Source organism: Octopus sinensis, linkage group LG11 (genome assembly GCF_006345805.1).
Source record: "Octopus sinensis linkage group LG11, ASM634580v1, whole genome shotgun sequence".
Classification (NCBI taxonomy): Eukaryota; Metazoa; Mollusca; class Cephalopoda; order Octopoda; family Octopodidae; genus Octopus; species Octopus sinensis.
The window spans coordinates 41,180,700-41,203,246 of NC_043007.1; the positions used below are offsets into that span (position 1 = coordinate 41,180,700).

The 22,547-nt window shown below is 38.9% G+C and overlaps 1 protein-coding gene across 2 annotated transcripts in view; it reads right to left on the minus strand.

The window, feature by feature from the left end:
* The window catches only part of LOC115217496 (DNA polymerase delta catalytic subunit), a 58,222-nt gene that overhangs the window by 26,039 nt on the left and 9,636 nt on the right, over positions 1-22,547 (minus strand). For both annotated transcript variants that reach the window (XM_029787206.2, XM_029787207.2), the window contains exons 5-19: positions 22,324-22,496; positions 20,453-20,546; positions 17,802-17,970; positions 15,742-15,986; positions 14,340-14,506; positions 13,043-13,288; positions 12,622-12,732; positions 12,281-12,472; positions 10,852-10,940; positions 9,536-9,652; positions 6,937-7,050; positions 5,618-5,765; positions 4,780-4,875; positions 2,833-2,970; positions 2,191-2,363 (exon numbers count right to left, since the gene is read on the minus strand). In XM_029787206.2, the coding sequence (XP_029643066.1) occupies positions 2,191-2,363; positions 2,833-2,970; positions 4,780-4,875; positions 5,618-5,765; positions 6,937-7,050; positions 9,536-9,652; positions 10,852-10,940; positions 12,281-12,472; positions 12,622-12,732; positions 13,043-13,288; positions 14,340-14,506; positions 15,742-15,986; positions 17,802-17,970; positions 20,453-20,546; positions 22,324-22,496 (2,272 nt within the window). The remainder of the gene's footprint in view (positions 1-2,190; positions 2,364-2,832; positions 2,971-4,779; positions 4,876-5,617; positions 5,766-6,936; positions 7,051-9,535; positions 9,653-10,851; positions 10,941-12,280; positions 12,473-12,621; positions 12,733-13,042; positions 13,289-14,339; positions 14,507-15,741; positions 15,987-17,801; positions 17,971-20,452; positions 20,547-22,323; positions 22,497-22,547) is intronic.

The following is a 22,547-nucleotide window of genomic DNA, read 5'->3' on the forward strand; positions in this document are numbered from 1 at the left end:
AAGAAATTCCACGAATGTCAATAATGACAGGAGCTGATTTATCTGCTAACATTTTATTTAGATAAGAGAAGTTGAGAAAGCAAACAAATGTCACATAGAAGTGAGATTAGAAGTTTTGGTTCTACACAACAACGAGAGAAAAAATTTTCAGAAAAAAGAAATAAAATATATTCAAATCATATAGATATCTATCATCATCATCATCATTTTCCATGCTTGCATGGGTTGGGTGGTTTGACAGGAGCTGGCAAGCCAGAGAGGTGCACCAGGCTCCAATTATGTGTTTTGGCAAGGTTTACACAGTTGGATACCTCTGCATTCATGTGTATTGGGTGCTTTTTACGTGGTACCTGCACAGGCACGGCACCAACATAATAAAGCTGAAGGTATCCTTGGTCAAAAGTGTAAATTTATTTAGTAAATGAGTGGGGTTGTAGCAGAGAGGGAAGTGGCTTTATGCCAGGTGTTGATAGGCTTAAGTATGATAAAGGGACAGGCACAGGTGTCTTGCTATAGTTGAATTACATGGCTACCTTACATTAAATAAGGTAATAGGAGTGGCTGGAAAGAAGACAATGATCATATTAACAAGGAAGTGTCAGTGTTTACTCTCAAGATGTAGGTGAATAAAGACAAAAAATTGGATGTGTAATGTCAGTGTGCATACACAACAGAGTGTAAGCACCCTGAGAGAAAAGTTGGACATAAGAAGCATCAGATGTGGTGTGCAAGAGGGACGACTACACTGGTATGGTCATGTGTTACATATGGATGAGGACGGCTGTGTGCAAAAGTGTCACACCCTAACAGTAGAGGGAACCTGTGGAAGAAGTAGACCCAGGAAGACCTGGGATGAGGTGGTGAAGCACAACCTTCAAACATTGGGCCTCACAGAGGCGAAGACAAGTGACCGAGACCTTTGAAGATATGTTATGCTTGAGAAGACCTGGCAACCAAGTGAGACCGTAACTGTGGCCTATGCCAATGTAGCATAACCGGCCCATCTAAGAGTACCCTTCAATCATTGGGCAATAAACTGCACATGTGAAGACCAGTTGAGTCAAGTGAAACCACTGTCGTGGCCAATGACAGTACTTCCTGACTGGTCCCATGCCAGTGGCAAGTAAAAAGCGCCATTCAAGCATGGTCGTTGCCAGTGCCGTCTGACTGGCTCCTGTACTGGTGGCACATAAAAATCACCATTCGAGTGTGGTCAATGCCAGTGCGGCCTAACTGGCTTCCATGCCACTGGCACATAAAAAACCCTATTCAAGTGTGGTCAATGCCAGTACCGCCTGACTGGCCCTTGTGCCAGTGGCACATAAAGAGCACTCACTACACTCTCAGATTGGTTGGCACTAGGCAGGGTATCCAGCTGTAGAAACTGCCATATCAGATTGGAGCCTGGTGCAGCCTTCTAGCTTGCCAGTCCTCAGTCAAACCATCCAACTCATGCCAGCATGGAAAGTGGATGTTAAACGACAATGATGATGATGATGAATTGAGAAGGACTAGCAGATAAGTTCATTAGTGAGTGGAAGGAGAATAATAGACAGTCAAAGGTGGATGTAGTAAATGGATCAAAGATAGAGATGTATGGCTGACAATAAATATTAATAAAGCAATGGGAAGGTGAAAGAATAAGAATAGCTCAAGGAGGAGGTGATAAGTAGTATTACAGTGAGGAAGGCAGCAGTATAACAAGATTATCAATAGATCAGAAACTATGGAGATGATGTGGTGGGGAGGAAAAGAGAGTGAGGTGTATAGTGACAGAGGTGGAGGTCAGAAGTATGAGAGGTGGGGGAGGCTATAGTGAATGGAGGACAAATGTAAAAAAAATATTAAAAAAAAAAGAAGACATATAGGCCTGGAGTGGCTGTGTGGTAAGTAACTTGTTTACCAACATCATGGTTCAGTGTTCAGTCCCACTGTGTGGGACCTTAGGCAAGTGTCTTCTACTAAAGCCTTGGGCCAACCAAAATCTTGTGAGTGGATTTGGTAGATGGAAACTGAACTGTGCATGTATATGTTTGTGTGTCCATCCAGCATTGCTTGACAACTGATGTTGATGTGTCTACATCCCCATAACTTAGTGGTTCGGCAAAAGAGACCGATAGAATAAGTACTAGGCTTACAAAGAATAAACCCCAGCATGATTGAAACAAGGAAAAAAGGTAAAAAGATAACCTGTCTATGAGAAGCATCTTCAAACAACTGTTGATGAGATTAGCAACCAATGGAGAGTTGTCTCGACGAACCGTTTCAATACCCTTGCAGTCCATTTTGTCATACTTGTTCGGGTTAGTCCAATACAATCCAGCATAACGCTTCTTGTTGATCAACAAGTACGGGAAATAAACCTGGCAGGGAGAAACAAAAGAAGAGAATAGATGGAGGAGATGGTAAGAATGAGTGTGGATCAGGGTGAGAGTAGAAGTGGAGATCAGTGAGAGGATTTGTAACAACTGTATGAGGTGTGCTGAGGGTACAGCAATGAGGGGGGAGGCTTACTGTAATGATATTTAAGAATTTAAAATGAGACATGACCATGCATGCGTAAGTGGGTGTACTCATAACTATGAATGAAAACATGGTTAAGAATGATTAAGCTCACTTTACAATCACAATATCTGGAGTTCATTTCTACTACATGTCACTTCAAGTTTCTTTTAACCATGAGAACCCAGGTTCGAAATTTCCCCAAGACACTTGACGAAGGTCGGACGGTATATCAGTCAAAACATTGTGTTAACAAAAAAGATAAGGATAATTATCCATCAATTGTAAATAATGAAGGAGTAAAATGATGATTTTTCTTTTGAAACCTACCTTTTCAAATTCCAATTTAATAGGTTTGATAAATTTGCTGGAAATATGTTCTGCTGCTTCCTTCCCAAGTTCCATCGCCTCTGCAACAGTTTCAACTCCAAAATTGCACATCACAGAATCTGTATCACCATAAATTACCTAAGGGGTTGAACGAAAAAAAAAAGAAACTTTATACATCAACATCACCACCATCCCTATCATAATCATCATACCTGTCCTCAACACCATGATCTTCATTACTATCATCCCCATCATATTAATCATTACCAATGTCTCATTACCACCTTCACCATTATCATTCCCATCATCATCATCACTATACAATACTAAAATATACATATTTGCATCTAAATGCATCTTTGAGAGTGTGTGTGTGTGTGTGTGCATGCGCATATTTGCATCTAAATGCATCTTTGAGTGTGTGTGTGTGTGTGCATGTGTGTGGACTGAAGTTATGCTGTGTTATATATTTCAGAAGACTGATTTACATTCATTTTTCTAGGCTGGTACAGGTTAGACAGGTACTTATTTCAGGCAGTATATTATTAAAGACAGATGCCCTTCTTTTTACTAGCTTTTCAAATTCTACAAACCAGGGATTTTTCATATTTCAACAGGCTTTGCTTGGCTGCTGTTTATGTGTATGTGAGTGTGTACGAGTATGTACAAGACAGGCTTTCATGATGTTTCCATCCATAAATTCTACTCATAAGACATTGGTTGGCTCACGATAACAGTAGAAGACCAACACATGTACAAGGTAATGCACAATGGGAGAGAATCTAAGGTCACATGATTGCAAAGTGCACTTCTTAACTATACAGCCATTCCTGTGCCTATATATATATATTATATATATATATAAAAAAAAAAAAAAAATAGATGAACATCAATGGAATTTGTATCTTTGTGGTACCAGTGCTTGTGGCACACAAGAAAACCATCCGAATGTGGCCATAGCCAGTACCGCATCGACTGGCCTCCGTGCTGCGGGCACGTAACAAACACCATCCGATCGTGGCCGTTCGCCAGCCTCATCTGGCACCTGTGTCGGTGGCACATAAAAACACCATCCAAGCGTGGCCGTCTGCCAGCCTCGTCTGGCACCTGTGTCGGTGGCACATAAAAAACACCATCCGAGCGTGGCCGTTCGCCAGCCTCGTCTGGCACCTGTGTCGGTGGCACATAAAATCACCCACTACACTCTCGGAGTGGTTGGCGTTAGGAAGGGCATCCAGCTGTAGAAACACTGCCAGATCTGACTGGCCTGGTGCAGCCTTCGGGCTCCCCAAACCCCAGTTGAACCGTCCAACCCATGCTAGCATGGAGAACGGACGCTAAATGATGATGATGATGATATATATATATATAATATATATATATATATATACTGAGAGAGAGACAATATTTGCTATATATTACATATAAAAGTATACTCTTACTCTTTACTCGTTTCAGTCATTTGACTGCGGCCATGCTGGAGCACCGCCTTTAGTAGAGCAAATCAATCCCAGGACTTATTCTTTGTAAGTCTAGTACTTATTCTATCGCTCTCTTTTGTCGAACTGCTAAGTTACAGTGACGTAAACACACCAGCATCGGTTGTCAAGCGATGTTGAGGGGGACAAACACAGACACACAAACACATATATATACATATATACAACAGGCTTCTTTCAGTTTCCGTCTACCAAATCCACTCACAAGGCTTTGGTCAACCCGAGGCTATAGTAGAAGACACTTGCCCAAGGTGCCACGCAGTGGGACTGAACCCGGAACCATGTGGTTGGTAAGCAAGCTACTTACCACACAGCCACTCCCATTTAACATTATTAAGTTATAAAATAGAAAATAGGCAGAAACATGAAGGAACACTCAAAATTAATATCAAAGTTAGTAAACAAATTGAAAAATAGTGGAACCTTCCTTTTCTTCTTCTGCACCTACCTTAGCTTTGTGCTTGTAGCCATTTTCAGTATCGTATTTTTCTTCTACATATTGTTTGGTAAGTTCAATCATCATACGTCCAAAAGCTGTGACACTCTGAAAGGTAATGGAGAATTAACAATAGCAGTTATAGCAATAAAAGCAATGCAGGATATATATGCACATATATATATATATAGACATATACCCATATATATACATATATACACACACACGTGTGTGTGAGAAAGAGAGAGAGAGAGCTTTTTCCTTTTCCTTTTTTCCTATTCTTTTTCTGTCATTCAAATTTATTTGGCAACCTCACCAGTGGTGGTAGCAAGAAAAGAGCACTCAGTACACATTGTAAAGTGGTTCATATTTGGAGGGCATCCAGCTGCAGAAGCCATGCTAAAGTAACACCTGAGTTCAGTGTAGCTTTGCAGCTAGCTGAATTTTGTCAAACCATCCTACTTATGTAGGGTGGAAAAATGGATGGATGATGGTGATGCTATATATATATACACATACACACAAATATATACACACACATGATAAATAAAGGTTATTATTTTAAAACTAAGAATAATAAACAATATAAAGAAAACAAGAATGTAAAGAATTCAAAAATTGTGACAGAAACAGAGGCTGAGCGTCCCAATATAATCACATCATCATCACCTGGAATACAAAGACAGTGACAGAGAGAAAAGCTGACCTCCACAAACTGGCATATAAAAACAGTAACAGGATGAAGGCCATAACCAAATGAAGGAGTTTATAATGGGAATTGATAAAAACATGAAGGTGTCTCTAAAGTGAAATGAAAAAAGTTCAGATTCTAGTTAAAGACATTCTATACCTGTGAAATTTCAAGACATGGAAGCTTGCCAACTTGAGCACCAGTAAATCCATATACAGAATTGGCACTGATCTTCAAGGCCAATTGTCGACCATCCAAAACCATTTTCTTCAAAGGATCTGTTTCTTTCTTTAAATCAGCCTTGGCACTAATAGAAATAACAGGTAAAAAAAATATAGAAAAGAGAAGTGAAACAACATTTTCTTAATGTTTTGCTAACAATATTTACTGCATGGAGGTGACAACTCTATTGGGTAGAAGTAGTGCCTCTGTGGAGAGTGATCTAGTTTTCCTTTGGAGCAAGTCAACCTTACAGAGCCCACCTCACTCTCCAACCTATATCAATCCTGACAGGAGTAACACTCAATGCTGTCGTAAAATATTTGCCAATTGTCGTGCTCAAACTTCCCAATGATAAAAATTGCTTTTACTGTATGGAACCTTTTTTACCTTATTTACAGCCAGGTGGACCAGGTTATTTGAAAATTAGATCTCTCAGTCACACAGACAATAGTACTGGTGACAGAAAATTAGCTGTTGGTGCCAGGTACCACTTTTTCCTATATTTTATGGCCAAATGCCCTTCCTGATACCAACCTTTGCAGGTTTTCAAGTAAGGTAGTTTATTCTGTCTTCACATGAACTACTGAGATGTCAGACTTTTTGCTTACAAAGAACATAATCATCATCACCACAAAGTGAACATTTCAAAATGAAGATAAGTCAATATAAACACACTCACACTCTCTCAACCTCATGGTTTCAGGTTCAGTCCCACTACATGGTACCTTTGGCAAGTGTCTTCTACTATATAGCCTTGGGCTGGCCAAAGCCTCATGAGTGGATTAGCTAGACAGAAATTGAAAGAAGATTGTTGTATATGGGTGTGTGTCTTTGTGCCTATTTGTCCTCCACCTCCATTTGACAACCGATGTTGATTTGTTTACAGCCCCATGATTTAGTGGTTCAGCAAAAACAGATGACAAACTAGGTACAAATAAGTACTGGGGTCGATTCATTCAACTAAAAGTTCTTCAAGGTGGTGCCCCAGCATGGCCGCAGTCAAATGACTGAACAGATAAAAGATATATGCACTTCTTTAGTTTTCTCTGTTTCTATCAACCAAATTTCATTCCCAAGGCATTTGCCAATACGTGGCTATAGTGGAAGTCATTTGTCTGAAGTGTCTTGTAGAATTTAACATAAAACCATGTGGCTGTGAAGGAACATCTTAACTACACAGCCATAAACTAATATAAATATAAATATACTATGTTGGGGAGAAAAAGATAGTAGCAATAGATAGCATCAAAACTAACCGTTTTCGGGCAGAGAGAAGATCATTTAAAATCTCAGGCAACAAGCCTTGCCTTAAAGCGGACTTCACAAATAGGTTTCCAGAGGGTGTCTTGATGTATTGATCTGATGTCAAACTGTAAAACAAAAAGAGTTAGAGGAATTGTGAATCAATGCATCATAAAGGGTTGCATAACATGATTGTCATTTTTTTCAGGTTAGCAGAATCTAATGAAACAATATATTTCTTAATGCTTCGCTAATAATATTTACTGCATGGAGATAATGATAACTCTACTGGCTGAAAGTGCCTGATTTTCCTTTGAAGCATCATCTGATGAAATACTTCTTTTTTATATTTTTTCAGTCAAGCAAGGTTGCAGTGTCCAAAAACCCTTTACAAGATTGGTGGAAGAGAGTGAGGTTGGCAGGGAGGTACCCTTCGTGGGTTGAGGATACTCAAACCACAAACCTGACCCAAATGCTTGCAACAAAGGCAGATGATATACCTATTTCTTTACTACCCACAAGGGGCTAAACACAGAGAGGGCAAACAAGGACAGAGAAACGGATTAAGTTGATTACATCGACCCCAGTGCATAACTGGTACTTATTTAATCAACCCTGAAAGGATGAAAGGCAAAGTCGACCTCGGCAGAATTTGAACTCAGAACGTAACGGCAGATGAAATACCGCTAAGCATTTCGCCCGGTGCGCTAACGTTTCTACCACAAACACACATGCACATACATGTGGGCATGTGCATGCACACACACACACACACAAAGTAATGGCATATAGTTATCATTTCCAAATACAAAAGTGGAGATGATGATAAACCTAACCAAAACAGATGCAGGTCATCATTAGTCCTTGAACCTATAGAAGCACAATATATTTGAGAGAGAAACAGATACAGGAGTTGCCAAGAGAATCTGCAATCCTTCACTCAAAGGCTTTAATACAGCCCTGCACCATTTATAGGTTTGATGGATGGCTCATCTCCTTGCTGAGTACATCAAACCTTGCTTTTTGTCCTGTCTGGGTGTCCATCCCCCTTACACACACTAGGGTGAGAGCCTAGAGTTTACTTGCTGACAACCCAACCATGAAACAGGTAGTACTGGTTTACATAATTTCTATACAATCTGTAAAGGCACCGTGGCTCAGTGGTTAGAACATCAGGCTCACAACCATGAGGTAGTGAGTTCGATTCTTGGACAAGACTGCATGTTGTGTTCTTGAGCAAGACACTTTATTTCACATTGTTCCAGTTCACTCAGCTATAAAATTGAGTTGCAATGTCACTGATACCAATCTGTATCAGCCTTTAACTTTCCCTGGGATAACATCGATGGCATGGAGAGAGAAGGCTGGTGTGCAGGGGAAACTGCTGGTCTTCCATAAACAACATTGCCAGACATGTGCCTCAGAGGGTAACATTCTAGGTGCAATTGCATGGTCATTCATGACGGAAGGGGGAGGTGTCTTTACCCCTTTTACCCTTTTTCTTTTACATTATAATCCATATACTATAAATATTTAATGTCTAGGGTATGACATTAAGCTGCATCAGGTAGTGTGACTCCAGTTCAGGAGTTCTGGAGTTGTGGGTAGTGTGGAGTCATCCCTCAACCCATTACTTTATCAAAAATAATGCTTATCAATTCAAATTTTCTTCTTTAAATTAATAATATATTAGTTTGTAGCTTCAAGATTTCAAAGGTGTGATTGTTTCTTTTAGAATGACATTACAGGGTAAGTGTGAGAGGCTAGATTCGACCAGTTTGAACATAAAACAGGTAGAATATTTTCACTGGATATGGTCAGTTAAAATGCTGACGGATTAACTACCATCCCCACCAGATCTGTTCTTTGGGACCCTGACAGATACTACCATCCCCAATCAGAACACAGATTTTTCAGAGGTAGAGAAAGCTCCCATTATTTTTGGCTAAGTCATGGAGAAAGCAGCTATTCTAGGAGGAAAGATACTCTGACATAAAACTAGCTGTCAAAATAGTAAGTCATCTTGCAATGCTTGTTACTGGAACCTACTATGGCAACCAAGAGTGTGGAAAGAGTACTGTATAAGCATTTGTCACTAAAATCTAGTGACATACAAACGTTTCACTATCATTTCATTTCTTGATCTATTTTGTAGTTTATTAAGTCCCATGGTGAAGAATGCATGGCAATGTGCACAGTGAGCTGGCAGAGACGTTGCCTTTCATCTGTTTCAGGGTTGACAAAATAAGTACCAGTTGAGCACTGGAGTCGATGTAATCAACTTACCCACTTCCTTGAAATTTGAAACTAGGATGCATGAGTCATATCCATACACATGCAAGGACGTAAATCAGAGCAATCAGGCTAAATGTCAGATGGCTATCCTCTAACAAGTTAAGGCAACCATCATAAATATATAACAATATACATATATATATATATATATAAAACAACATATATATAAAACAATATACACACACATATATATATATATATATAACAACAATACATACACACATATATATATATATATATATATATAAAAACAATACATATATAATAATAATAATAATAATAATAATAATTCCAAACAATACACACACACAGACTTACCCCAAATTTTTTATTGTGTTCTGATTTAGCAATGTGGTATAACACAAGTTGTGAGCAATCATGATGGATGGGTACAGTGATGAGAAATCAAGGGTAGCGATGGGACAGCTGTAGTAACTGTAATGCACAATGGACAAAATAAATACATTTAGATGCATAGGATGTATGTGCAGATGTATTGGTTTATACAATTGTTCGTTTAACCATTTTAATAGAAATTTTTTGTTTTAAACTGATCTAAAAACCTTCCGTCAAAACTTTATGATAATTTACATTCCAAACATCAGCTCCATAATGACAGAGATATCTTAGTAAATTCTTCATAAATTTCAAAATTAACTGAAACAAAAGCAGAAATATGGTAAACAAAAGAGTTAACCCTTTCAAATCAAACCTGTCTGAGACTGCTCTTGGTTCTATGATACAAGCTTCCTGTTCTAACCCTTTAGCATTCAGATTCCTCTGTGAAATGTATTGCTTATTTATCCATATTATTTTGAATTGATCATGAACCATCTCACTGTTTTGAGATATAATTGACATTGTAGGGTAGGTGTGAAAGGCTGGATATGGCCAGTTTAAATGCTAAAGGGTTAATGTGATATAAACTAAAACCTTTCATTAATATTTCGTATTAATCTCCGTGCCAAACCCCAGCTTAATAATAACAGTGTTTTTAGTAAATTCTTTATGAAATTTCAAAATTACTTACAACAAAGCCAGTACATTTTAACAAAGATATAGTAAACAATAAAGGGTATAAAAACCACACAGAAAGTGTTAAATTGGTTTTGCATATACTTCTTGAAGTGTCAAAACTTTTGTTGCACAACTACGACTTTACCACTAACATAGTTCATCATCATCATTATGATCATCGCTTAACATCCGCTTTCCATGCTGGCATGGGTTGGACAATTTGACAGAGGACTGGCGAACCAGAAGGTTGCACCAGGCTCCAATCTGATCTGGCAGAGTTTCTACTGCTGGATGCCCTTCCTAACGCCAACCACTCCGAGTGTGTAGTGGGTGCTTTTACATGCCACCGGCACAAAGGCCAGTCAGGCGGTACTAGCAACGGCCACATTCAAATGGTGCTTTTATGTGCCACCTGCACAGGAGCCAGCCCAGCAGCACTGGCAACGACCTTGCTTGAATGTTTTTCCACCTACCACCAGCACTGCGAGGTAATATTCATCCCCACAGATCATTTGTCACTAGTATACTTTTTAACAGAACACCCACAACATAACTTCATCATCACCACAGCAGTATCACATGATATGACAAAGGATGAATGAATGATGCTAACTCACCCTTTGGTAGGTTCAATAACAGTAGCTCCTTCATACTCATCACCAGTTGTCATTTTCTGTACAGGTAACAACAAGTCTTGTTCTCTACACTGTGAACCAAAACAATGGATTACATAAAAAAGGACATTTTCAATAATAATAATAATGCTTTCTACTAAAGGCACAAAGCCTGAAATTTGGGGGTAAGGGATTAATCGATTACATTGACACTTGGTCCTTATTTTATCAACCATGAAAAGGTGAAAGGTACAAATTGACCTCAGTGAAATTTGAACTCAGAATGTAAAGACAGAAGAAAATGCCACTAAGCATTTTATCCAGCATGCTAATGAATCAGCTAGTTTGCCACCTTGATATGTGACCGTGTGTGTACCGTTGGCGATTTTTTTTTTCCTCCATCTTCCCTTCTCTGGATCTTTCCTTTTCCTATGTTTCTGACGAAGAGCTCCGCTCGAAACGTTAAGCCCTCCTTCTTCCCTTCCTTCCTGAGTGTCCAATAATACTATATTTGTTCCACATCCTCTCTTTGTGTTTTCATGTTTGGATTAACTTTATATATATAAATATATATATATAGTGAAGATTCCAATTATTCACACTCTACAGATCCAGTCACTTTTGCCGAATGTAGCCGCTTCAAATGCTTCAAAACATCACAAGAGAACTCTTGACTGATGGTCTGGCGCTGGGGGACAAACTCTTAATACACAATATCACATTTCTGGCGGTGACACTCATGACAGGTCTTCCAGTTCATTCACTGTTTTCCAGAGACATTCTTCTGCTTTTGAAGCACCCATGCCACTTGAAACATTGCATACAACCCATTGCCTCATCGCTGTAAGCTTGCTGAAACATGCTCAATGTCTCTGTAGCAGACTTCCCAAGTTTAACACAAAATTTCACATTGGCTCTTTGTTCCTGTCCATGACAAAATTGCCAACTTCAGCATACATGTGATAACAAAAACACAAATTTCACAACTTGCAAAGCAAGCACAGCAATGTCACTCAGCACTCTACCTCATAAGGGGCACTACTAGTTCTCAGTGCACACACAACTGTGTGCTGCCATTTGTTGATGCCCTACAGAACTAGGCCAGGAACTTTTTGATACCTCCCCAGAATGGTTGCAGACCAATGATTCAAACCAATAAAAGAGAGATAACATCATCATCATCATTTAACGTCCGCTTTCCATGCTAGCATGGGTTGGACGATTTTGACTGAGGGCTGACGAGCCAGATGGCTGCACCAGGCTCCAATCTGGCAGAGTTTCTACAGCTGGAGCCTGGTGCAGCCATCTGGCTCGCCAGTCCTCAGTCAAAATCGTCCAAACCATGCTAGCATGGAAAACGGATGTTAAACAAACATGAAAAATATAATAAAACACTGAAAATATTGTAAAAAGAAGGGTGCATTGCTCTTACCTTCCGCAGTAGCTGAGAAATAACTTTGATTTGCTGCCCCCTAGAGAGAAGGTAGGGCAAGGGAACGCCTGTTACTCTGGCCATTTCCATATAGTTTATGACACACATCAACTTCTCTAGCAGCCTTAAGGGTAGAATAGCATCTTTGAGGCAGTAGATTGCCAGACGGCGTCGGGTTTGTTCTGTGCCATTCTACAATTAAGAATAGAGAAGAATGAGAATGAGAGAGATAGAGATGGATTGTGAAAGGAAGATAGTTTGAGAAAGATATGTAGAGAAAGACAGATAGGGAGGAAAATAGATGGAGAGAAAGAGAGGTAGACATACATCTTACTACAAACCTGTAAATCTGTGATGATGGAATGCTGAACATCTTCCTTCTGTTCCTGCAGGAAGTGGAATGACACTGCATTCAATGTGTACGATCGCAGTTTGTAGTCTCGCAGCAACACCTACAAACACAGAGATAAACAAATATTATTAACAATGCCTAACACAGCTCAACTCAGAAAATACTTCTACTACTCAGAAAATATACTTGAAGTCAACTGAAATATCTTTTATCCTTTACTTGTTTCAGTCATTAGACAGCGGCTATGCTGGGGCACTGCCTTGAAGAATCTTAGTCAATTGAATTAACCTCGGTACTTTTCTTTTCTTTTTAAGCCTGTTAATTATTCTATCGATCTCTTCTTAACCAAACATCCAAGCCTGTACACACAGTCACGCTTGAGTGCATAAAAAAAACAAAAGTCAACCAACCTGTAACAAGTCAAACATAACTCGTCCTTCAATGTTAATGATTTTGTTCTCTCGCTTTCCCATCTGTTTGCTTTGTATTGTTGATTCTTTTATCACAGACTTTTGGTTACGGATCCGTCCGAGGAATGGAAAGTTTGTCACATCTAGATGCTTTGCTCGATTGATAAGATATGGGAAGTCAAAGTTCTGAATGTTATAACCTGTTACGATGTCTGGATCGACAGAACGAATGAAACTGGACCAGTTCTGAAAGGAAAGCACAAAAAATAACATAATTAAAGAGACTTGAAAGAACATCCATATACATCACCTAAAAAAATATGACACTACAACTCTTCAAAGAAGATTTTAAAAGAGGAGACAAAAAGTAAATATATGTATCAAGTAAAGAATGTCCAAACAGCACACACAATAAAACAATAAATGAGAAAAATAAACATGAAAAGAGTTACAAAACATAAGGGTGCATAAGCACATCAAGAGTATCATTATCATCATCATTTTAACCTCCACTTTTCCATACTGGCATGGGGCAGATGGATTTTATTGATGCAGTTATTCTATGGCTGACTGTCTTTCCTATTGCCAACCCTCACTTATTTCCAAGCAAGATAATATTTGCTATGGCTAGGCAACACTGGTGTAGGCTACAGCTATGATCACACTTTATTTGCTGGGTCTTCTCAATCACAGCATATCTCCAGAGGTCTCGGTCTTTCGTCACTGCCTTTACTCACATGTTTTCCACCGTTTTTTTCACACAATTCATTCCAACGTAGATGGTTCTTAAACATCCAGTTATGCTATGCATTGCTAAGCTAAGATATTCTCTCATTTTCTGATCTTTTCACACATTCATTCGCCATTAATACTTTTAATATGTAATATTTACTAATATCTACTTTTGTAAGCTAATTATTACACACACACATGTATATATATATATATATATATATTTACAACAGGCTTCTTTCAGTTTCTGTCAACGAAATCCGCTCACAAGGCTTTAGCTAACCTGAGGCTATAGTAGAAGTAGCTTTCTCAAGGTGCCATGCAGTGGAACTGAACCCAGAACCATGTGGTTGGGAAGCAAACTTCTTACCACACAGCCATGCCTGCACCTGTGTATTTTGATTAGGAATATAGTCACACAAGGGGTTACATATTTACAAACTAATCTTGCTATTTTCTCTTTTGATCATGTTAAATATAATTGGGATCCCTCCCTAACTACAGTGACGGGGAAAAGAAATTCCCGGCAACATATATGACAAAGCACTAAGTGAAGGGTACTTACTTTAAGCAACTCCTTTTCTGAATCATAAGACAAAACCTGGGCCCCTATCACTGGAGCACACTTCTTCAGTGTGTAGACATTGCGTATAAAGGGTTCAGACTTGCCTTGCCTCACTACCATGTTGGCTATCTGGATGACAGGGTCCTTATCAGCTTCTGGAAATATACCTGGCAAACAACAAAGAAGACAAATGGATATAATAGGAGAAGGGAATTTAGCCATCATCATCATTGCTGTCATTTAAGCCATCATCATTGTTGCTGTCATTTAAGGTCCATTTTCCATGCTGGCATGGGTTGGACAGTTTGACAGGAGCTGGCTAGGAAGAAGACTGCACTAGGTTTCACTTCTGGTTTGGTAGGGTTTTTACAGCTGACCACCTTACAGAACTTCACTACTGACATCTTCATTAGAAATGTCATCTTCATCAACATCATCATCACCATTATCAGCAACATCACTGTCGCCACCATTTCCATTACAGCTATTACCACTACTTTCACCATCACCACAGCAACAACAATCACCATTATCACCATTGCCAATTTGTCATTGTTAATATCATCATCAAAGTCATAATCACCATTGTCATACTGCTATGGAATGTTAAATGCACCATCCGAGCATGATCATTGCCAGGGCCACTGACTGGCTCCCGTGCCAGTGACACATAAAAAGCACCATTCAAGCGTGATCGTTGCCAGCATTACCTTACTGGCACATATGGTCATTGCCAGTACTGCCTGACTGGCCCTTATGCTGGTGGCATATAAAAGCACCCACTACACTCGGAGTGGTTGGCGTTAGGAAGGGCATACAGCTGTACAAACTTTGCCAGATGAGATTGGAGTCTGGTGCAGCCTTCTGGCTCGCCAGTCCTCAGTCAAACCATCCAACCCATGCCAGCATGGAAAGCGGATATTAAACGACAATGATGATGATATACATATACATATATGTATGTATGTGTGTATATATATATATATATATATATATATATATAGAGAGAGAGAGAGAGAGAGAGAGAGAGGGAGAGAGGGAGACAGGCTTTTTACAGTTTCTGCCTACCAAATCCATACACAACATTTTGGTTGGCTTGAGACTAGAGTAGAAGATACTAGCTAAAGTGCTGCAGTGGGACTGAACCCAAAACCATGCAGTTGGAAAGCAAACTTCTTAGCCACACAGCCATGCCTAAGGCAATCAATACAGGACATAAATCCTTTCACAAAATAAAATTTTAAAACCCACAAGAGGTCATCTGGACTTGCCTCAAACCAATCGAGCAAATCACAAAAAAAAAAAAAAACAAGAAACAAAGGCAAATAATGACCTTTTATGGAAAAATAAATAAATAAAACAGGAACAATAAGATAAAACAGAGTCAATTTGTAATAAATACCTTTCCTTCCAGCACATTCTATGTCAAAGCTGAGGATTCTGAACGGAGCCACTTTTGACCATTCTCCTTCTGCTGGGTGAGAAATAAAATCCTCCCAAGATATGTCTACCTCTAACTGGCAATGAGATTTTATGGTAGGATTATCAGGAGTGTTTGGCTTTTGGCTATCCTTGGAACGGATTTGATATTTTCCCTTGGGCAACTCAATCCAATTACAGCCAACAACGCCTTTATCAACCATAAATCTATGAAAGAAAGTAATTTAAGTTATATTATTATTGGGACAATGAAAGGCATTAAAATGGCGGAATCATTAGGACACCGGATAAATTGCTTAGTAGTATTTGATGATGACTTTGCATTTCATCCTTACTGGATTGATAAAATAAGTACCAATCAATAGAATCAATTTGCTCCCGCCTGCCAAAAATTTCAGACCTTGTGCCTAACATAGAAAGAATTATTAAAGCAATGAAAGGTGGCCAGCTGGCAGAATCATTAGATCATTGGATAAAATGCCTTAGTGTTTCTTCTGACTCATTACATTCTGAGTTCAATTCTGCTGAGGTCAGTTTTGCCTTTCATCCCTCTGGGATTGATAAAATAAGAAACAGTTGAACACTGGGATCAATGTAATCGACAAATGCCCTCCTTTAACAATTGCTGGCCTTGTGCCAAAATTAGGGCAATATATTGGCAGAATTATTAAAGCATCAGACAAAATTCCAAGTTCAAATTCCACGTCAATTTTGTCTTTCATCTATCTGGGGTTGATAAAATAAAGTATCCATCAAGAAATGGGGTCAATGTAATTAACTAACTTCCTCCTTTTAAAAATAGCTAGCCTTAATTAGAAATAATTATTTATAATGAACAGGAATTTTTAATCACCACCTGGACAGTTTGAGAGGGGCCGACAAACCAGATGACTGCATGCACTTAGCTTCCATATCTATTTTGGCAGGGTTTCTATAGCTTGATGCCTTTCTTAGCACTGACCATTTTATGGTGTACAGGATGCTTATTACATGTCACCAGCACTGGTGAGGTCACCATGTAACTCACAAGATGAGACTGCTTGGCTGTGAGGTAGGCAGTTAGTATTGAGGGAGGTGGTTTTGCACAAAGAGGCTCTAGTATAATAGAATAGAAACAGGTAACATGCTGCAGAGGAGATACATCTCTTATATAAAATCCATTCTGTCTGTGTGTGTGTTTGTGTGTGTGTGTGTGTGTGTGTGTCTTCTAGGATCTCGGGCATCCTCCATCTGATTGTGCTCAAATTTGATATGTAGATACCGACGGTATCAGGGCGTGTATAAGTCGGGAAAAAATTACAAAAATCAATTCCAGGTGAGAATGCGATCGATAAAGCCGTGGGAAATCGTTTTTCTTTGGAATAGAAAAAAAGTCTATCTTTATTTCTTCTTTTGCTGGTGTCTCAAATTTAGGTTAAATCAGTGTTTCTCAAAGGGGGGAGGCCTATGGGACGGTCGGACAAGTTGTTTTGAGAAAATTTGGTTTAAATGTTTGACAACTCAGCACCGTCCATTGGACGGGGGGCATTTTGCTCGTAGCTACATATTGGAAAAGAGAGAAAGGTATGGTGAAGATGTGTCAAGGTATACCTTCATGTTACAGAGGATTGGATAGGGCAAGTGGGTAGGTTAAGTTTACAAGAGTACAATAGAGGGACAGAAACAGGTATCTAGCAGTAGAGGAGATACATGATTACTTTGACTGGAAAAGGAGAGAAGATGGTGAAGAAATGTCAGGGTATACTTTACATGAATGATAATGCAAATATTAGAAGTCAAAATTTTTATAAAAACTCAATAGAACTTTTTAGCTAAATTTTAAACTAAAAGCATCTATAATATACTGATATACAAAAAAAGGTTTCAATAATTAAGTACTGGGATCAATATCATTTATTGAAATAATTCAAGGCTGTGCCCCAGTATGGCCACAGTCCACTGACTGAAATCAGTACAAAAAAAATATTGAAAACAACAAAAAAAAAAACATCCACAATGAAACTGATGATTTTTTTTCCTCACCTGATTTCAAAGTCAATGTTGCTTTCATAGGTTTGGAAACCATGACAGGCATAGTCTGGACACTGAAAGCCTTGTTCCAAAAGTCTTTTAGCAGGGGCAATGAGACGAGGCAGAGCCACAGTAATTTTCAGAAAAGGCTCCTTTCTATTGTCATGGAAACCATATATACCTAAACATCAAAATGGATGGAATAATAAATATTTATAGCAAAAAAATTAAATTAGGAAGGTAAAAAAAAACACAAATAAGAAATATTGATGAATCCCTTTTAATTCATATTCTACAGCAATAAAATAAAAAAGGTGGCAATCTGATGTGAGCAGAATTTGAAACTTCCACCTAATGCCTGAAAACATAGCAATGTTGTTAAGAGGTGGGTGAACAGATAGAGAGAGACACAATTTATAGATAGATACATATACACATACACTATATATATATATAGGATTATATACATGCAAGTGGGTGTATAGATATATGCTTACATACACATAATAAATATACACACGTACACAATATATATATATATATATATGATTGATTGATTGATTCTAGTTTCAGCTACGAGCTGTGGCCATGCTGGGGCACCGCCATATATATATTTATGTGGAGGTGCAATGGCCCAGTGGTTAGGGCAGCGGACTCGTGGTTGGAGGATCGCGGTTTTGATTCCCAGACCAGGCGTTGTGTACATTTATTGAGTGAAAACACCTAAAGCTCCACGAGGCTCCGGCAGGAGGGGGGGGGCCACCCCTGTTGTATTCTTTTGCCCCAACTTTCTCTCACTCTTTCTTCCTGTTTCTTGAGTAATGCTGCAATGGACTGGCGTCCCGTCCAGCTGGGGGGAACACATACGTCATAGAAACCAGGCCCATGAACCTGGCTAAGCTTGAAAAGGGCGCAAAAATAAATAAATAAAATATATATATATAGACATTTACATACAGGGTGGGCCAAAATTAGTGCCCCAACTTTATGTGTCTATTAGTTCTGTAGTTTCTCGATGCATGCTATTATTATTTCTATATGTCATTCATTATTCAACATGTCGAATTTTGTGAGAGAATGTCGGCAGAAGCCAGAGGTTCCAGATTTTTTAATCGACTCATTTTCTCTGATGAATCGACCTTCCATGTTTCTACTCACATTAATCCGCCATAACTGCTTCTATTATTCAGAAGATGACCCTGAAGGGATTTGGGAAAAGCATGTCAATTCATCTTTTCTTCTCATTTGGGCAGCGACATCGTCTTCAGGAATTAGTGCATTCCATATTCAACAAGACGATGAATGGTGATCATTACCTGGCATTCTGTGAAAACATCATCTGGCCGTATTTTCGATACCGTCATTTCAAAATCTTTGTGCAAGACGGAGCACCTCCTTATTATGAGAAACGTGTAAGAAACTTCCTTGATCAGCACCTACGAAATCATTGGATTGAACATCACAGCAGCTTTTCTTTCATCCAGCAAGGTCTCCAGATTTAACTCTGTGAGACTATTTTCTCTAGGGATACCTCAGAGATCAAGTCTAAAAGGAAGCAATTCATAATTTGAACCAATTGGAACAACAGGTAACTGTATGTCTCAATCAACTTTCCAAACATGTCGAAATACATTCGCCAGTTTAGCCAGGCATTACAAGTCGTGCATAACAACAATCAGTCATCACTTTGAATAACTTGTCAAATTGATGTTCTCTTCATGTTTTGTGTGAAATTTGTGGGTGTATTAAATGTTTTTTTTTCATTACATTTCATGTATTTTTTTTCAAAAACTCAAGTTGGGGCACTAATTTCGTCCCACCCTGTATGTATACACACACAATGTATGCGTGAGTGAGTGTATCAGTGTTTATGCATACACTGATCTAAAAACTGGTGGTATGCTGCACCCCTTTCTTTGTAAAGCTATCAATTTGACTAACAAATATCAATAAAACAAGTATCAGACTCAAACACTCAGCATCAATATGCTCAATTAAAGCACTTGAAGGTGATGCCCTATCTTGGGTACAGCCCAATGATTGACACTAGTAAAAGGATAAATAAAATCTATAATCCTTTCTACTTTAGGTACAAGGCCCGAAATTTTGGGGGAAGGGGATTAAGTCAATTAGATCGACCCCAGTACGTGACTGGTACTTAATTTATTGACCCAGAAAGGATGAAAGGCAAAGTCAACCTCGGCAGAATTTGAACTCAGAGCGTAAAAACAGACGAAATACTGCTAAGCATTTCGCCCGGCGTGCTAACATTTCTGCCAGCTTGCCGCCTAAATAAAATCTATAATATTAAACCCAAAGAAACAACTGCCATTATTAAACCATGTTGGTGCCATGTAAAAAGTAGCCATGTCAGTGTCATTTCAAATGTACCTGTGCTGGTTCCATCCAGAAACACTGGTGTCAGTGCCACATATACAGCACCCATGCTGGTGCCACTCTGAAAATTGGTTTGCATTAGGAAGGGAATCTAGCTGTAGAAACTATGGCGAAACAGACAATTGGAGCCTGGTGCTGCCCTCTGACTGACCAGCTCCTGTCAAACCATCTAACCAATGCCAGCATAGAAAATGGATAATGACGATAGATCAATCTAAACAAATACTAAAACTAACCAGAGCATAGATATCAAAAGAGATACTTACTCTCTTTTGTTGTAAATTCAACACCAAGAACGGCCTCTTTTACATCTTCTCGGTTTGATCTGAGGTCTTTCATTACAGCTTTATTCAATGCATTCTATACAAAAAAATAAACAAAAGAGAAAATAAGATGCAATTTCGTTTGGTTCCCCCACCTCCCACATTTTCACATATACAAGATGCGTGAAAAAAAAAAAGTCTCCTACATTCACCATTCTTGGAATACATGGTATATACTGGTCCAAACTATGATGTTAAGTGATGATAATAAAAATAAAAACAGTAAAACATTAGCTACAAGAAGACACCATTACCAACTGCATAATTGCACATGTGCCTTACCAATGTCAACATAAAATATGGGGAGCTTTTTTGTCACACCTTACAGTAATCATATTCATTGTCTCTCTTTCTGTCACTTAATTGCACTCTCTCTCTCTTTCTCTCACCAAAGATAACAACCACTTCAAATATATGGATGCTTACTTATTTTATATCATAAAATAACTGTACTGGTTCCATCCAAAAACACAGGTGCCAGTGTCACATATACAGCACCCATGCTGGTGCCACTCTGAAAAGTGGTTAGCATTAGGAAGGGAATCTAGCTGTAGAAACTATGCCGAAACAGACAATTGGAGCCTGGTGCAGCCCTCTAACTGACCAGCTCCTGTCAAACCGTCCAACCCATGCCAGCATAGAAAACAGTCGGTTATTTTATGTCATAAAAGCTCAAGAATAGTGCCATTGGTTTGATGTTTCCATGGGACCAATCTGTGTTTCACGGAATTGTTGACATCAAGCACAACAAGAATCTGTAACTCAGTGAACTTTATCTGGGGAGTATTAGTTTACACTGTTGTTTACATCCTTTGTCAATATAAAGTGAAAAATGCACCACGCACAGGCATAATATACACACAGAAATATGTAGGTCAAAACGGGATCAAAGATCATTCCCAAGCCATAGGCTTATGAGGCCAGTTTCCCAGATTCTGTAGTGTATATATTCCCTATTGGACAGGATGCCAATCCATTACAGGATTACTCATTTTTGCCAACTGAATGAACTGGAGTAACATGGAATGAAGTGTTTTGCTTATGAACACAATGCATCATTTGGACTAGGAATCAAAGCCACAATCTTACAATCGCAAGTGCAACAGCCTAACCCCTAAATTATACACTTCCACATGTATATGTATATAGGCGAGGATGTATGGTAAGAAACTTGTTTCCCAACCACATGGTTCCAGGTTCAGTCTCCATGTGTGGAACCTTGAGCAAGTGTTTTCTACTATAGCCTAGGGCCGACCAGAGCCTTGAGTGAATTTGGCAGACAGAAACTGAAAGAAGCCCATCACACGCATGCATGCATGTATATGTGTGTGTGTGAAGGTGCATGGCTCAGTGATTAGAGCGAGAGAGAGAGAGAGTGTGCGTGTGTGCACGCATGAACATTTATCTATAATTATGCGATAAGGCTTCAACAAATAAAATCACACTTGATCAGCTCAGAGAGTAAAGAGAATGTTATAAAGAAAAGCACAACTATTGTGAAATACAGACTTGTCGCTTTCTTTATAACATTATATACATACATACATACATACACACATACACACACACACAGCTTGTTCCAATTTCTATCACTTGAATTCTGCCAACAAATGATTAGTCAATACACTGCTATGGTAAAAAACCATCAAAGTGACATGCAGTGGGATTGAAACCATTCCACCTCCTTAACTGCACAGTTATGCCTGCTCCTGTACTTGTGTGTGTGTGTTTTTGCATCATGTGCTTATACACACACACATACACAGCTGTGACAATATATGTAATTATAAATCTGAGTATTAGGTATCTCTCACCTTGAACTGTTGACAGTGTTCTTTTTTGAAACCAGATTGCGCAGGGACATAGAAATATGCAGCAAAACCATGGATATGGGCAAGCACACTGTTCCCTTCCATGGTAATCCCAAACATCCTGATGATAGGTACAGGCCCAATTCTGGATCCAGGCATTCCTTGCATTGGTGGACCTGCATAAAAGTAAACAAAAGCATGAAAGTATATCACAAAAGCAATAGTTA